The sequence below is a fragment of the Hoplias malabaricus genome, chromosome 5 (genome assembly GCF_029633855.1).
Source record: "Hoplias malabaricus isolate fHopMal1 chromosome 5, fHopMal1.hap1, whole genome shotgun sequence".
In the NCBI taxonomy this organism is placed as follows: domain Eukaryota; kingdom Metazoa; phylum Chordata; class Actinopteri; order Characiformes; family Erythrinidae; genus Hoplias; species Hoplias malabaricus.
In genome coordinates, this window is record NC_089804.1 from 54,355,474 (window position 1) to 54,373,198 (window position 17,725).

A 17,725-nucleotide genomic window follows, 5' to 3' on the forward strand; every position below is an offset into this window, starting at 1 on the left:
AGTTCTCTGTGTCATCATTATAAAGCTCTGTTGTAGCCCTCTTGAACATCTGAATTTGCAATCTGAAAATAAAATAAATCTATATATAATTTCAACTTCAATACTTTATCAAAAACTAGCAGTTTAGTCACATCATGATATAGAAGTATGTTCTGGCATAAAGAATGCTTATGTACTCCATTAAATTCTTTTTATGCGAAGAAATATTGGGTTTCAGTGATAAATTGCCTTTAAAGGCAACTGACTTGAGAAAAACGCATTAAAAACACATTAAAAAGAATTCACAATCCTCCACACTCCCAACATAAAGCTAACAGCATGCTAGCACCAAAATAGTGCTCCAGATATCAAATAGGCACTCCATAAAATATATTAAATCCTAATTAAATGATAATAAATCCAAGTAAAACACTGAGTTAGAAACAACCCAGTAAACAAGGAACGTCCCTGGACGTTCAAAATAGGTCTAAAAGTAGTCTGTCCGTCAAAGACATATTTTCAATGTCAATGGACGTCCAAAATCCATCTTAATAAGTTAGTTAAGTGGTGACCAATCGATAACGTCAGTGGACGTCCAAAATGCGTTTTATACAAGTAATTTATTTCGGGACCAATTAATAACGTCAATGAACGTCCAAAAAACTTTCATTTTCAACCTTAAGAGAACGTTGATTAGACGGCAGTTATTACGTTATTTCAACGTTGAATCAACAGCTAAATGTTTACTGGGAAGTGAACAGGCCAAGGTTTTAAATATATTTTCTTACTAAATGTTACTCCACATTTCATGGTTCTTTACTTCCTATAAAATACTGAAATCCCAGTAGTGAGCTATTTGCCATACTCCTCTTTAAATCACAGAACTTTAACTTGGTATCTCACAAATAGGAGATACTTAGTCATATTATTATATTCTATCAGCTTGTGAGGGTAGTTTTCGCAGGGTCGGTATAGACCTACATGGAGATAATCTGGTGATTAGGTTTTAGAGTGTTTGTCAGACAGCAAATGCTTACAAGTTAATGCAATGACGAGTGGTTGTAGTAATAAAGCAGTAAGGTTTGTGTGATCAAGTTGTTTTGTTAGCATTATGCTATGTGGTATATTTATGATACTGGAAAATAATTTAGTCTATGGGGCATGTTTTCTAAGCTCATGCGAGCAGAAGAAGACTGGGTAGAGGTAGAGAATGGGGTCTTAATGCATAGATCTGACCTTATTATTATTATTATTATTATCATTTTGCGATGAGATACTGAGTTTTACAATTTGAGTTTTGGCGGGGATTCTTGAAGGACCTGGCAACCACTTTAACGTCAGTACAATGCGCCAGTCGGCGGAGAGTAAAGGCGGGTTAGTATTGCGCGGTTGAGAAAAACAAAGTGGTTTTCTCATTAAATTGTCTTTCGTTTTTGTAATATAACTCAAACCTAACTATGTTTTTACAAACTGCAGCCTCACCGAAGCTTAGACCATGAGTTAAACGTTAGCAGTGCGCTGTTTGGAAGGCTTGTTGTGGTGATTTTTAGCTGCTGAGCTAATGTTCAGGTTACACTGAGCTGGAAGCTGAAACCCAAACTGAACGGGTTAATCTCTCTGTCTTTGGTTTTGTTTCTTACAGAATCATGTTCAGGCTTTATCAGGGTGAATTCTGAATTCAGTTAAACCTCTCCTTGAATTCAAGACTGCAGAAACACAGCTCAAATATTGCGCTAGTGCAGTTGGATGTGGAATGACTGTTCTCAGTTAAGGGAGATTCCACCTGAACAAGTTTATCAGGCTAAAAGGTAAATTCCCCAAACAATTTTGCACTTGTAAACTCTGCTTCATGCTTTCCTTGATCATTTTCCTCCTCCCCCTCTTATTCTGAAACATGAGCTGCGTTTCTCTCTATAAAATCTGACTTAATGTTTCTAATATTCTAATATTTCTAACAGAATGATAAGGCATTAAACGTATTGGTATAATAATAAGTGCAGGATTATAGACACTTACAAAAAAGGGGCTTTACCTTCCAGAAAGACATGGAATAAGTTGTTATTATTAGAACATCTATGCTGCCTGCTCTCTATCAGCTCCACTGAACATACAGGTGCATACTGTAGTACTACAATTACAGACTGTAGTTCATTTGTTGCTATATATAATTTGTTAGCCCCTTTTCACCTTGTTTTTCAATGGACAGGACCACCAGCTGACACTGATGTGGCGTGTGTGTTCTGCTGGTACAAGTGGATCAGACACAGCAGTGCTGCTTGAGGTTTTAAACACCTCAGTGTCATTTCTGGGCTGAGAATAGTCCACCAGTATCCATCCAACAGCATCCTGTGACCACTGATGATCAAAGATTGTGTGTTGCACTTATGAGTGGATCAGACACAGCAATGCTTGCTTGAGTTTTTAAACACTGGGTCCCACTCACTCTCCACTCGTTTAGACACACACACTTGTATATCTGTGTTTGGTTGTGTTGCTTTTATTAATCCAGCAGTGACACTGATGTAATGAGTGTGTATGTGTGTGCCCAGATATGGATTGGCGCTCTGTCCTGGGTGAAATCCTAGTGCCCGATGCAGTCCTCCAGGTGGACGGTCGTTTCCGGTCGAGAGTACGCTGTGCGCGTTTGGCTGCCGCTTCTCGCCAGTGTGTGTGTGTGAATTGAGCGTTCTGAGCAGTGTAGATTGTAAAAGCGTCCTTGGGTATCTAGAAAGCCACTATATAAGTGTAACGATAAAAACTGATGTATTTAAAAACTCCAAGAGTCTAAATTAACACATCCTCACTATATCAGTGTCACTGCAGTGCTGGCAATGATCCGCCCAAATAATTCCTGCTCTGTGTTTGTCCTGTTCACTGAATTGGAGTAATATTTTCAGACCTCAAACCATGTTTATGTGACTCTTACTGAAATGGCTGTAGTTGTATTATAAGAATATGATTTTTAGTAGTTTTGTACAAGGTGTCACTCCCGCTGTGTGCGCTGCACATGCTGCTGCACGTAGTATCACTGCCATACAGCTCCAGAGCCTGGGGTTGTGGGTTTTGTAGCATCTGGTCACAGTCTGTGAGGAGTGTGTTTCCCTGTGTGTGAGTGGGTTTCCTCTGGGTGCTCTTGTTTTCTCCCAGAATCCAAAAATCTCATGTTGGTAGAGGTATTAACTGTGTAACATACTGTGAATGGCTGTGATTGGGTGAAACTGTCCACAGGCATTAGTAAGAAATATAAAAGTGATTCATGTAGGGGTGCCAATGCAGTGCAGTGTGGGTATTTTCCTGTAGTAGGCCCATGTCAAACAGGGTTCAACACAGCATCAAATATCAGAGTGTTGTTATTGCTATTATGACACACAAATCAGTGTTAATCAGAGGACAGTGTTTCCTGAGGAGTTGACATTGATAGCATCACGTGTTGTGTTTTCATCCAGGTGTTCTTTCCACCTGCAGCCATCATGAAGAGGAGGTTAGATGCGACAGAGGAGTTATCGAGGAGGAAGAAAGCTCGTAGAGAAGAGGCCAGCTCTGATGAAGATGAAGAGTCTTCTCAGAGAACCACTAGCCAGGGTCAGTTATGTGTATCAAGTGTCCGGTCATTCCTGAACAAAACACGGACATAAGAGAGGTTTATTTTTGTTCAAACGGAGGTACCTTCATTCAACATCATCAACAGAACACAACACATTTCAACAGCTTTTCACCCATCTTTTACTTTCCAAAACCCAATTATTTACATTTCCAATTATAGGTTCTCCCATTATTTAAAAAAAACCCCAAAAAAACACAGGTACAGACGTTTTTACTTAAAAGATCTTTATAATTATACATTCTAAACTAAAATGATTCTTAAAGTGGAAATACTATAAAAACATTTCTTGTTCAGTGCATTATCATATCACATTTGGGAGCCAGTGACTACTAGTCCCCAAAATGTGAAATAAAGAGTACCAAGCAAAAGAAAGAGAGCCAAACTAAGAACCGGAGCTTTCACTCTTTCGCTCTTGCGCTGAAGCGAGCTGTTTCTCATTTAAAGGAATGAAAGCAGGGCTCATTCTGAGCAGGGCTGTTTAGACAAGGATAAGATGTCAGAATACGTCCTTTTTTTAAATCCTTGTTACTAATCTTTACTAATTTTTACAGATTCCAGTCAGAGTGAATCCCTCAGTGATGCTGAAGATCACAGACCCAGCTTCTCCAAACAAGCAACATCCCAGAATTCCCAGAGCAATGAAGACTCTCAGAGTTCCTCCAAGTTCTCCATGTACAACAGTGTCTCACAGAAACTCATGGTAAGCTACACACAGTCAATCAGAGCATTGTTCTTGTGTTACTTTGTGTTAGATGTTTTTTTTTATCTACTTATATATTGCAGGCACATTTTAATAACGATGCTTGTCTGTTGTTTTCAGGCCAAAATGGGTTTCAAAGAGGGTGAGGGTCTTGGAAAGTTTGGTCAGGGTCGGAAGGAGATCGTGGAGGCCTCCACACAGCGAGGGAGGCGTGGTCTCGGACTGACTCTGCAGGGATTTCAGGGAGAACTCAACGTGGAATGGCAAGATGAACCCGAGGTAAAATTACATCACTGTGTCTGAAACATTACCACAAAGTGACCCCACTCCTGTTTTAGCATTACATCCGACCAGCAAGTCATTTAATGTACTATGCACCAGATGCAGTGTGCTTTGGTTTAACAGTTTACAGATTTCTCTCTGTATTCCTGAAATTTCTTTCTGTTTTTATACCTTTCTTTTGTTTCTCTCTCACTTGTCAATCCATTTTCTCATAATTTCTCTTGCGCTCTCTCCAGCCCAGTGCTGTTGAAGAGGTGACATGGTTTCCAGAGTGCTCTACAGAGATGCCAGATGCAGACGAGCTCAGGGACTGGATGAGAATAGGCGAGGTAGGTCAACATGATATGTACGTGGACAATTACTGTGTGACGTGTATGTGTCATTATGGCCAAAGTCCTCACACGACGGTTTTCCACGGCATGGTATCAATTAGACTCTGCTTTATAGCGGAAAACAACCAAGAGTCAGGTAGAGAAGGTACCATGCAGAGGAAAAGTGCCAGGAGAAAAGGCTGTCCACTCAGCAACCAGCAGATATTTCAACTCCTGCAACATCAGGCTCCTATTGCTTTTAATAAAGAGACACTATAAATTTGCATGTATGTATCCCCCACGTCTTTACAGAATTTTTGACCCTGTTATTAGTCTTTGCAATTTCTCCATCCCCTGATTACACACACTGCCAACAGTCTCAGAAAGGTGTTGGAGAGCACAAGTTTCCTCCGAGTCACTTGGAATTGCCTCTAAAGTTTAATGCACTAGAGAATGCAAACTGCCCAGATCAGTTTCATCAGCTGACAGATGCTCATTTTGTCTAGCACAATCATCCCCTGATTATGGGGACAGTTCTTAGACTACTATGCCACTCGGGAGCCACATGTAACAGTTTTTAACCAGTGATCTCATGATCGACTGTGTTATTACATAGAGAAGGGAATAGAAGTGATCGGGATTTTGAACTCTGTATAAACACTCATCCTGTGTTATAACTTTGATGTATTTGAATCTAATAATAAACGTGTGTTTTCCATATTTGGTTTTCTCAGAGGAAGCTGAAGATAGAGGATGAGACTGAGTTCTGTTCAGAGGAACTCCTGCAACTACTGCTGCGCTGCAAGGTGAAATACGTAACAATTGTATTCATCTGTACTAGATAAACTGATTCACCGCAGGGTGTGTGTTTGTTGTAATAATGCCCGCTGCGTTGTGTATAATGTGAAATTAAATAACATAGATTTGGCAGATTGTTTGGTATAGCTTTTTAAAGCAAACCAGAATGGGAAATCATAATATATTATTTTAGGAGGAAAGGACCTCTTTATAAAGTACAGTTTGTACTGCGTAGATGATAACTCTAGCTCATGTGTAGATAGATAAAACACTTTCCACTCTTTGATAAGGATCCTGATGTGTCGTATAACTGCCAGATATTCTTGCTGTATTGCAGAGTGTCTTTGATGACCTTGAGGGGGAAGAGATGAGGCGAGCGCGTACACGATCCAACCCATACGAAACTATTCGAGGAGCTTTTTTCCTCAACAGGTACTTCATCTAAATACAGGCATTATTGGCATGTTAATAAATGTATAAAAATTTGTCACAATGCCTAAAGCTTTTTCATGATATATATATACAGATAACCTACAAGATTAAAACTACTGACACATTAGTTATCTTGTTCCAGTGGCACCTGCCAAAGGTGAGGGATATATTAAGCAGCAAGTGAATAGTCAGTTCTTGAAACTAGATGTAGGAAAAATGGACGAGCATAAAATGTCTGAGCTAATTTGACAAAACCCAAATTTGGGATGGTCGTAGTATTTTGGACAGAGCATCTCTAGAATGTTAGGTGAGGAGTTTGGTGTGTTCCCCCTGTGTCCACGTGGGTTTCCTCCGGGTGCTCCGGTTTCCTCCCAAAGTCCAAAAACACACCTTGGTAGGTGGATTGGCGACTCAAAAGTGTCAATAGGTGTGAGTGAATGTGTGAGTGTGTGTTGCCCTGTGAAGAACTGGCGCCCCCTCCAGGGTGTGTTCCTGCCTTGCACCCAATGATTCCAGGTAGGCTCTGGACCCACCGTGACCCTGAACTGGATAAGGGTTACAGATAATGAATGAATGAAAGATTAAATATTAATAAAGAGGAAAAAATATAGCCTTATACACATGCACCCACCAAACAACAAATATATATTTTCTACTTTTTTTTTTCCTTTTTTCCACAGAGCCGCTATGAAGATGGCAAACATGGACCATGTGTTTGACTATATGTTCACCAACCCAAAGGACAGCCAAGGGGTAAAATTCTAAAATGCTTTTCATATTAAAAGTACCCTCTGAATTTATGCCATTCTTTTGTTTTTATATAGATTGTGTGTGTGTGTGTGTGTGTGTGTGTGTGTGTGTGTGTGTGTGTGTGTGTGTGTGTGTGTGTGTGTGTGTGTGTGTGTGTGTGTGTGTGTGTGTGTGTGTGTGTGTGTAGAGGCCCATGGTTCGTGATAAAGAGGGAGAGTTGCTGTATTTTGGAGATGTGTGTGCTGGACCTGGAGGATTCTCTGAGTATGTTCTGTGGCGGAGACGATGGCATGCGAAAGGGTTCGGCATGACCCTAAAAGGAGCCAATGATTTCAAACTGGAAGACTTCTATGCTGCACCCAGTGAACTCTTCGAACCCTACTATGGTGAATAATAATCACTCCTTAAAGCAAAGCTCTGTAGACCTATACATTGTTCTAATGTACATACCAAATTTCAGGTGGATTATGTTTTGTTCAGGTGACAAATGCTACGTTCACACAGCAATAGGAGTGGCCTAAATCCAGTTTTGTGATCAGATCTGATCTCTTTGTTCTGCTGTTCACACTGTCTATATATTGAGCACTATATCTGACATCAGTCTGAACATATCACACTCCTGAGACTTTCCCACGTACGCGAAGAAGGATGCAAAGAACAAAATATTTATTTAAAGGAGGAATCGTCATAAATTACAAAAATAAATTAAGATAAGACACTTTACAATTTCCCTCGGGAATATGATGTGTCGCTGTACTGTACATGGTGCACAAGAGAAGACATACGAGTGTTGGAGAGGAGACAGTCATGCTTGGGCATGGTACAAAGCAACATTGTCAAGTGTGATTTCACCTTAAATAAATATATAACTAATTTACTGAAAATTTAATCAGAAAGTTTAAACCTTCAGTTGTCAAAGTAGTAGTTTGTTTCACATGAGAAAATTGTGTAAGTAATTCTTATTAAGTTTTCTGTGCTAAGTTTGTTTTGGCCCCTGCTCTGACCTCCTGGTTTCCTGCAGGTGAGGGCGGTGTGGATGGAGATGGTGATATCACACGGCCAGAGAACATCTCTGCGTTCCGCAACTTTGTGTGGGAGAGCACGGAGAAGAGAGGCTTGCATTTCCTTATGGCTGATGGGGTCAGTCTGCTGCAATGTTAAATGAAGTTAATATAATGGGTGGTTATTCCCACTATTAAGTAGGTAGTCATAATATGACCATCTCTTATTATGCTTTAATTTGATAAAGATGTCTTGTAGAAATTAAGCATTTTTGTCCTATTTCGTAATCCAATACCTTACACATAACGCATTTTAGTTGTGTTTAAATAAGTAAATAATGTAAATCTATGTAGAAAAACAACAACCATATCTCTAAACTCTAGCGTTTAAGACACTCATACAGTGCTCTGTGATTGGTTGAAATGATGCTCTCTGTTTCACTGTGTAGGGTTTCTCAGTTGAGGGACAGGAGAACATTCAGGAAATCCTGAGCAAACAGCTTCTACTGTGTCAGTTTCTCACAGCTTTGTCTGTCCTGAGAACAGGTGCAAAATCTAACTTTCTGTTTTCATTATTTTAGGGATGCACCGATACCACTTTTTCCCTTCTGATACCGATACCAGTATTTCATTTTCAAGTATCTGCCGCTACAGAGTACCGATACCAACTCTATCGCTCTTAACTACTAGACGGATGCCTATAAATCCAGATATTTCTATTCCTATACTTACAGATTTTATTTTGTTAAAGCAGTGTTCTGTATTGCTAATAAGATATAATAAGCTCGAATGAACAACATTTACTTCTTTATTAACTGCACATTTAAAAATGGTAAAGTTTCAGAGCCATGAAAAAAATCTATATTTCCACAATGCAGTAACAAGTACAAGTCGGAAGACATAGTCTAGCCTGACCGAACAGCTTTTTATACTGTTATGAGGATATTTGTCACGACTTTGAAATACATTTTCTAAGCCCTGCTGCTGACCTGTGTTAGCGTGTTTCTTTGTGGTTGCTTAAATGAAGTCAGTTTTCTTTGGAATGCCTTAAGCTGGGGTTACACTACACGACTTTACATTTCTTTGCTTTGAAATCGCGTTTCAGACCAGTCGCAGCATATCGAATGTTTGAATTTTTTTTTTTTTCGACCCGAATTTAGACAGAGTCGTGTAGTGTAAACTCTCCACCAACTCTAGGATGAACGAGTCCCTTCAACAGCCATGCAGTGGAGCTGTACAGCGGAGGACGGATTAAATGGTAAAACTATGGAAAAACTACAATATATTATCCTACAATATGTCCCCAACTGACCAGTATTACCTGTAAGAGAACATGGTGCGCCACACAACATGCTGCTGCAGCCTTTATTCCAACTGAATTCTAATTTTCCATTCCACCTTAAACGATGTTTTCCCATCCACGACCCAAAAACCTTTATACATGTTTTTTCTTTGTGGATCTACACAAATAGCAGCGCAAACAATAACCACAGCAAGTTGTACATCCATATTTATCTGTGCCTGTAAACGCGAGTTGCATGTATGGGTTCGTGTGGTGTTATCCCCAGTCGTGTGGTGTGAAATACCCAGTGTGTTTATAATTTGCCCCAACTTTAAATTGAGCTGCAGTGGCTTGCATGCACATCAGTATCTGCTTCATGGGATGTGTCCGGAAAAGTGCCCTGTGTACTGCCTGTAGGGAATAGTGAGTAGGGGGCCATTTCCAACACACCTATGGTATCAGTGCTCTCTGTAGCAGATACAAATACTGTGTTTTGGTGCCAGTATCGGTGCAACACTAATTATTTTTATATAGTCACTGTACAAAGAAAGCCACGTACGTCCATTTTATTTATTTTTTTAATGTTGGTTTGTTTGTTTTTTTGGAAACAGTTTGATATATTTGTATCTGTAGCATTTATAATTTGCTAATTCCACACACTAGTTCATCTTGTGTATCTACGTGTGGCTGTGTGTTTAGGAGGCCATTTTGTGTGTAAGACGTTTGACCTGTTCACACCCTTCAGCGTGGGTCTGATCTACTTGCTTTATCTCTGCTTCGAGAGAATCTCACTCTTCAAGCCTGTCACCAGTAGACCTGCCAATTCTGAGAGGTTTGTGTGTGGCTGTTTGCTGTATTGAGTCAGTACCTGTGCTATAAACAGTCAGTATTTTAGATGGAAAGAATTGTCCCTACCAATATTTTAGTATAATATTTGGAGTGGAGAATACCCATTGTTCCTCCCAGAGTCTCTGTCTTCCAGACGAAGTTTAGGCAGGCTGGCCTAAAGTGCACTCTCAAGTCCCAAACCACCTGTGGCCAGTGTAATTAGCTGTGGGTAGTTTAAAGGCTAAGCACCGCTTAATGGACCTCCATGAATATTTCACATTATTGTAGTTACTGACAAATATAAGTATGAATTAAAATGAAAATAGCAGCTTAATTTGCTTTAAAACTGAATGTTTTTAAATTGATGGAAAAACCCGAGCTCGCTACGGAAATTCTTGAACGCAACCGTGACGTCACTGGTGGACAACAGCTGAACAACGCCGCGGTAAAACACCGTTATGACCGACTGTTATGACAGTCATGTTATGACAATTATAACATGCTTACATGCATATGCATATGCATATGCATATAACATGCATATAATATTATGACAATAGCCTAGCAATAAGCTAAACTCAAATGTAGAGGTACCGTTATTCTTGTAAATGTGATCGAAGTCGAACTCGAATTCATCCGACACTATAAACCTCCGTAATGCAGCTACGTAGCCGAGTATAATCTGAGACACCGAGTTTAGCGAGTCAAGCTAACGGGGGGGTGGGGGACCAACGGTCTTTTAAACCTTATTCCTTGAATTAGTAAGAAATAACATGTTTTCTGACTATCAATAAACACAAGTTAGAAACTCAATATTTATTTGTTTGACACTTTCATATCACTGGTGCTTAGCCTTTAAACACTTCTGTGTGTTGTGTAATTTTAGGTAATCCAAATGCTAACAGCTGCAACGCTAGTGAAAAAAACCATGCGTGGAAAACGGCATGACCCATACGTTTTGGGTCTATTATTAGTGGTATAAATGAACTAAACTGATGTTATACAAAACTAATCCATGTTTAACATAATACAAAATCTTATGAAAGTAATAAAACTCAACACACAATGTTTTTTTTTCAAACTGGCAATTGATTTATTTGACCCTACGAATGCTTAGATCAAATCTACACCCTTAACATTGACCATATTTGTATTTGTGTGTGTAGTTATGTAAGCTGTATGGTACAGACTCTGATACAAGAATACTCATTGACCGTGTGTGTGTGTCTGTGTAGGTATGTGGTGTGTAGGAGTCTTAAGCCGGGGTCTGATGCTGTTAGAGACTACTTATTCAATGTGAATATGAAGCTGAATCAGTTCAGATTGACAGAGAGAGACGTCACTGATGTGGTGCCGCTGGACATCATCAAAGGAGACATTGACTTCTATCAGTACATGACTCACTCCAATGAAAAGTAATTTCACATTTATTCACATAGCTTTTAGTTTTGAATGAAGTTCTGTCTAATTCAGTGTTTAAAATGCATACATTTTTATTCTTAGATCTGAAATGGTGCTCAGTCATGAATGCGTTAAAATATAATTTGAACTGAAAATCTTATCTTTTGTAAAATAATGAAACAGCCATCGAACAGCACCTGTTTAACCCTTTCATGGTATACATTTATTTAGGGGAGATTTGGAGTCTCTTTGGATGTCTGGTTCCCATCACAGCTGCAGTAAATAATTCTGACTTTGATGTGTTTCTTTAGATTGGAGCGTTCCAAACAAACCATGCTGAGAAACTCAACAATTAAAAAATAACAACATTTTGAAAAATTAGTTAATGTTTTACCGTTAGGATCAGGAGCTAATGACAGTATGAAAAATGTGGAGAACACTGTATATTATGCTGTATTTATTCATTTTATTCCTGTCTTTTAGTCATTGCGCTGTTCAGATCAAAGCTTTGTCCAAAATCCACGCCTACGTCAGAGACACGTGAGTTGTTTACTGTTTGTGACAGTTGTTTAATGTTGGACTTGTTCTGAGAGTGCTGAGTGTTTATTTTATCTGTGTTTGTTTTTGTTTTTTTCTCTCCTCTCCTAACTCTGGTTAGGACTTTGTCCGAGCCCAAACAGGCGGACATTCGTAAGGAGTGTCTCAAACTGTGGGGGGTAAGTACACACTACTACTATTTCTGAACTACTCCAGGTGGTATATTGTCCTTGGTGTTATTATGGCATATATTTTATTGAAGGCATATTGGTTCCTGCAAAGATTATCATATGCAGGGACTTCAGATTGAAGGTCTTTTCTATCCTGGTTAGTGACAGGCTTTAGAGTAATTTTAACAGAGAAAGACAAAACTCCAGGACATAGAATTAATAAAGATCAGCAGCACTCAGAAAGCTTGATTGTTAACTTTAATAATGAAAAATAAATACCAGCTGATCTGCCAGTATTTAAAGCCTGATTTTATTATAAAAAATCTAATAGCATGTGCAGTGTTTGCAATATTAAATTGAGCTTGAATGATATTAGTGTAAATGACCCACAATTTTAAAGATTTTAGCAAAAAATATTCACAATATTGATAATTTAAAAAAGGTTTTTTGGTTTTCAAGATCTTCAAACCCAGTAAACATTTAGCCGTTGATTCAACGTTGAAATAACGTAATGACTGCCGTCTAATCAACGTTCTCTTAAGGTTGAAAATGAAAGTTGAAAAGACGTCCAAACACAGACATTGAAAAGACGACTATTAGACGTATTTTGGACGTCCATTGACGTTATTAATTGGTCCCGAAATAAATTACTTGTATAAAATGCATTGGACATCCACTGACGTTATCGATTGGTCACCACTTAACCAACTTATTACGATGGAATTTGGACGTCCATTGACGTTTAAAATATGTCCTTGATGGACAGACTACTTTTAGACCTATTTTGAACGTCAAGGGACGTCCCTTGTTTACTGGGAACTCTCAATTTCCCAATGATATACTTTAGTTGTGCCACTGGGGTGTGATATGAGTCAGGTTTCACTCTCTCAGTAACACGGCCTTTTCTGGTGAATTAAATTTAGTTTCTTTAAATTGTTGGAGGCTACAGTCTTTTTGGATCCGTTGTCGTAAAACATTCTAATTGTAATTCTCTGGAATAAAGAGATGCAGGTTGGAGTTCTGTAGGTGCACACTTCTGCGAGTCCTGACGGTTAGAAGAACAGTGTGAAAAGCAGCAGATGGACAGTCACAGACTGTAGATCTACAGTGTGGAACTGATAAAATGGACAATGTGTGGAGTGTGTGAAAATACATTTTTAGAGATTTTTACTGTTATTTACAGATTCCTGATCAAGCCAGAGTCACTCCTTCTCCCTCAGACCCTAAATCCAAGTTTTATGAGCTCGTAAAGGTCTGTCTGCTGTTAATTAATTAATTCTTGAAGTTTTCTTGATGTATTTTGGTGAACTTTTCAGTCTTACAAAGTCAGTTGTAGCAGTATTTGCAAACCATTGATGACTTTGTAATTCAGAGAATTTAGTGGTAGGGTTTTGTTTTGCTTTGAAGGAAAGTATTACAATGCATCACTTACAACTTCTAAATGAGGATCTCTGTGTTTCTGTGTGTGTGTTTGTTAGGGTTTGGACATTGAGAGCTTTAACTCTAGGCCAACAGCTCTGAATTCCAGCACCCTGGACAGACTCCAGCATGTTCTGGATCATCGGTGTATCGTTGGAGGGGGAGAGCAGATCTTTCTCCTGGGCCTTGGGGTAAGGCTCTCTGTTTAAAAGGGAATATAACCCCTGGTAAATAATGATGGGGTCACCACACTTTGTGGATGTTTACCCAGCTGTTACTTCATATCAAGTATACTAATCACAGCTATTAAACAAAGTAATTTGGGTTCTACAACTCATTTACGACAGAAAACCAACACGGAATATGGCAGAATATGTTGGTTGTTGGTGATTCTCATGAATCTAAAACCTTGTACAAACATAAACCAAGGATAGAAATGTTGGAACCATCTTGAAGTAGAATATCGTTTCATATATATGTGTGTGTGTGTGTGTGTGTGTGTGTAGAAATCACAGATCTACACATGGGATGGCAAAGCCACACTCCGCTGGATTAAGCTGGAAAACTTTAAGTTGGAGCTGCCCAGAGACACACTGCTGAGTGTGGAGATTGTACAGGAGCTGAAGGGGGAGGTGAGGAGAAACTGTGAACTAATGGCTAATGATTATCCACTGATTCATGAGTTTTATCTCACTTTGTGCCGTCACAGCTTTACACTTATACAATTTCTCTTTTTTTCTTAATGAGTTAGACGCCATATTTCCCATTACAGCGTAGTGTAGTGTATCAGAGTCACTGATCTAATCTGATTTTGGCAAAAAGATAAGTGTTGCTGTGTTCACAGGGTAAAGCCCAGCGGAGAATCAATGCTGTACATGTTCTGGATGCTCTGGTGCTGAATGGTACTGATGTGAGAGAGCAGCACTTCAATCAGAGGTGTGTTTGCTTTGCACCAATTTTAACACAGATGTAACACTGTGGTCATTGTAGCTTTTATCAACTAGAATAAAAAAGGCAAAGGGAAAGAATAATTGACTGAAAATGTAGACTGATTTGGGCAATATATATAAAGCCACACATATAGAAGCAGTGTCTCCCAGTATGGTGTCTGACCAGGTCCAAGTCCAGGGTGTGTGACGACAAACTCACTAAGGTGCCACTACACATGGATACGTTCATCGTCTCCACCAAGTGTAACGCAGGACTCGTCTCCGAAGGCAACCGCTGCCGTTCCGAGTGTCTCCAGGACAGTCTGACACCGCCCCACTTGATGTGTGTGTGCATGTAGTCCAGTCTGCCAGTGGTGCTAGTGCTAACAGGATGTCTCATGGAAGGCATCGCAACCCATTTCTGTAACTATTCAGCCAAGGCTGACCACCCATGGCTGAACCTTTTCTTCGTAGTGCTAATATCAGTTGTAGTTCACCGTTATGTCTGAACTTCATGTCTGTTTTGCAGGATTCAGATGGCAGAGAAGTTTGTGAAAGCTGTTTCCAAACCCAGTCGTCCAGACATGAACCCAATAAGGTCACTTGTTCCTCATTTCTGCTGTCCCTTCTTTCTCAACCGTTATTTGTCCCACGTTAAGAATGGAAAATCTTCATCTAAACAGACTGATTGTTGTGTTATACAGGATCAAAGAAGTCTATCGTTTGGAGGAGATGGACAAAATATTTGTAAGGTCAGTAACTGTGCAAGGAGCCGTATTCTGGACTCTGCTGTAACCTCTGCTCCATTTAAAGCTGTGTGTGTGTGTGTGTGTGTGTGTGTGTACTATTAGATTGGAGATGAAGGTGACGAAGAGTTCAGGAGGAATGCCCCGACTGTCCTACACAGGACGAGACGACCGCCACTTTTTACCCAGCGGCCTGTACATCATCAAAACAGTCCGTGGTGAGGGGGGCGGGGCTAGTTTGGCAATGTTCATTTTTCAAAATGGGGGAAATTGTTTATTTATTTATTTATATGTTTACATACCTACCGACCAACCATTCACATAAATATTTTTCATATTTTGGGGAAGGGGAATAAAGCCAAATATAAAAACACCAGAACGGAAGGCAATTTTTAAATTCGAGCTGTTACTAACGCCCTGGAGGATCTTGCTTAGTTTGAAAGCGTGATGTGCATCGTATGTAAGTTTCATACCTTTTATATTTGAGCCATAGCTTGTATTCTTTTATTTCTGGTGGGGGGTAAACTGAAAAACCTAAATGCAGCGACATAAAACAATGCTGAGAGAAGATGACGAAAGATAAAAGAAAGTGATTAAACTAACATGACTGTGTTGTCACATGTAATTTATCACAAAAAAGAGAACCACTGCTGTGCTGCAATAGTGTAAAAGTCAGACTTGAGTTCGTACTCTCTCTGTACGTTAAGTCTTTTGCCTTTTTTTGTGTCCGACTTTCAGACCCTTGGACGATGGCGTTCAGCAAGAACTCAAAGAAGAAATTCTTTTTCAATAAACAGACGAAGACTTCAACCTATGAGATTCACCCCAGTGCCGTGGCCCCGTTTCAGTAGGTGGCAAATAAGAAAGAAATGTATTTAACTGTTCACCGTGTGGATAATGGATTAAATAATATTATCGTCTCTGTCTCTTCCTTAGTGTGTGTCACCAAGAGAGGCTGTTTTGGGCATGGGAGGAAGGTGTCAGAGTTCATGACTCTCAAACCCGCATCGATCCTGAGAAACTCTCCAAAGACCAGGTTCTCTCCTTCATTCGCAAACACTGTCAACAGTGGGAGACGTGAGATGGGAACAGAACACTAAGGAACAGAAGCTTCTATTTGCCAGAAGAGGGCGCAGTAGTTTGCAGAAGAGGAAGTGTATTAAAATGCATGTTTTTTTTAATGCTGTTAAAAACGCTACTTTAAAATGCCACAATGAAGTGCTTCTCAACACAGCTTTACAGCCTCCCTCCAGTCTTCAGAATAATATCCCATCCTCACATTGAGTCCGGCAACAGCCTAGAGAGAAAATTTCTCCACTCTGTGTAGTTTTCTCACTGGTTTGGATAGCTGTAGCGGTTAGCCTCTGTAGATTTGACCTGACGCAGCCAGAGAACTAGAAATACGCCGCTTCCAAACTCCAGCTCCTCTTCTAATAATACAGTGCATGACCACAGGGATGTACATTTCCTCTTCTGCGTGATTTTTGTGTTGTTGTGGCCTATTGCCTTCCTGTTTTCTCCTGTTTGGTTTTGCTTGTAAATGTGGAACTGAGGCAGGCACCTTCTCTTTAATTTCTTTAAAGAGTTTTCAGAAATGTCTTTGCATTTTTAAGCCTGTTGCCGACTTTGACAATATAAAAACCGCTGAGGTATCTCAGCCTTTGCTAAACAAACCAAGTGTCATTGTCCTTGACTTGGGTGGATGGATGTGAACGAACAGCCGCAAGGACGTCTTTTGAAAGTGCGCGTGTTTTATATTGAAGACGTTTTAGTGGTTATTCTGTGTTTAATAGAGTTATGTCACATGGAGACACTAAACGCAGACAGAGCGGTTTGAGCCATAGGTCATTTCATCTACTTCTTTCTTATCTTTTAGAGAGGCTCCTGATATGTTTGAGTTTGAATTGAACACTATAAGAGAGATGGTGAAAAAGTACTTCAGTGTTTTTCAGTTAATGTGGAGCTCGTGCACCTGGAGCGTAAGGTCAGTCTTTAAGGACCATCATTTCACTTTCATTAGTAGAAAATACAGAAACCTTAATGAAAACCTATTGTAATAGAAGCCTTTTGGCCGGGTTCTTCCCAACTGTAGACCACTGGGTTTAGTTATAAGTACATTTGGGATTAGTTTAATTTAATATTAAATGATGGCTAACTGTTCTGTTCACACCTCAGTCCATATTGTCCTCATAAAGAAATTAATTAGACATGTAAATTTGGTTTGTGATGTCACAATGCATTGTTTTTGGGTTCCCCCGTTTCTTTCAGATGATTAATGTGTGCAAAAAAAACCCATGCAAGCAGTGTGTGTATCATGAAGATACCACACGCAATCCAATGAAAGATGCATGTTTAAGGGGCTTGCTGCAAAGCTGTCTTCAGGTGACTTCGTAAAGAATCGAGCACAGATGTCTGTCTGGAAGGTGTGTGGAAAAGGGACGTATTATTCAAGGGCTGCTTAGGTAGGGAGTGTTGATATTTTCACTAGCGTGAGTGTCATGTATGTTGTGACGTCACGTTAAAAGCTTAGTTTTTTAAGGATTTTTTTTTTCCCCA

The 17,725-nt window shown here is 39.6% G+C and overlaps 1 protein-coding gene across 1 annotated transcript; it reads left to right on the plus strand.

The window, feature by feature from the left end:
* Window positions 1-1,367: 1,367 nt before the first annotated feature.
* Window positions 1,368-16,850, plus strand: cmtr1 (cap methyltransferase 1). Its single transcript, XM_066671051.1, has 24 exons — window positions 1,368-1,787; window positions 3,445-3,561; window positions 4,135-4,283; window positions 4,404-4,562; window positions 4,802-4,894; window positions 5,611-5,682; window positions 6,012-6,106; window positions 6,787-6,859; window positions 7,044-7,242; window positions 7,878-7,996; window positions 8,307-8,403; window positions 9,839-9,971; window positions 11,203-11,382; window positions 11,852-11,908; window positions 12,027-12,084; window positions 13,259-13,327; window positions 13,554-13,685; window positions 14,001-14,126; window positions 14,339-14,430; window positions 14,953-15,021; window positions 15,128-15,175; window positions 15,275-15,387; window positions 15,908-16,016; window positions 16,106-16,850. The coding sequence occupies exons 2-24, from the start codon at window positions 3,450-3,452 to the stop codon at window positions 16,248-16,250; spliced, it is 2,499 nt and encodes an 832-aa protein (XP_066527148.1). The 5' UTR covers window positions 1,368-1,787; window positions 3,445-3,449; the 3' UTR covers window positions 16,251-16,850.
* Window positions 16,851-17,725: the final 875 nt, after the last annotated feature.

What these genes read in the sequence shown, in the direction of transcription:
- cmtr1 (XM_066671051.1), top strand. Translation starts at nt 3,450, where the DNA reads ATGAAGAGGAGGTTAGATGCGACAGAGGAGTTATCGAGGAGGAAGAAA. An exon ending in TACAGGAGCTGAAGGGGGAG is followed by an intron (nt 14,127 to 14,338) that starts GTGAGGAGAAAC and finishes CTGTGTTCACAG; the next exon opens with GGTAAAGCCCAGCGGAGAAT. An exon ending in AGTGCCGTGGCCCCGTTTCA is followed by an intron (nt 16,017 to 16,105) that starts GTAGGTGGCAAA and finishes TCTCTTCCTTAG; the next exon opens with TGTGTGTCACCAAGAGAGGC.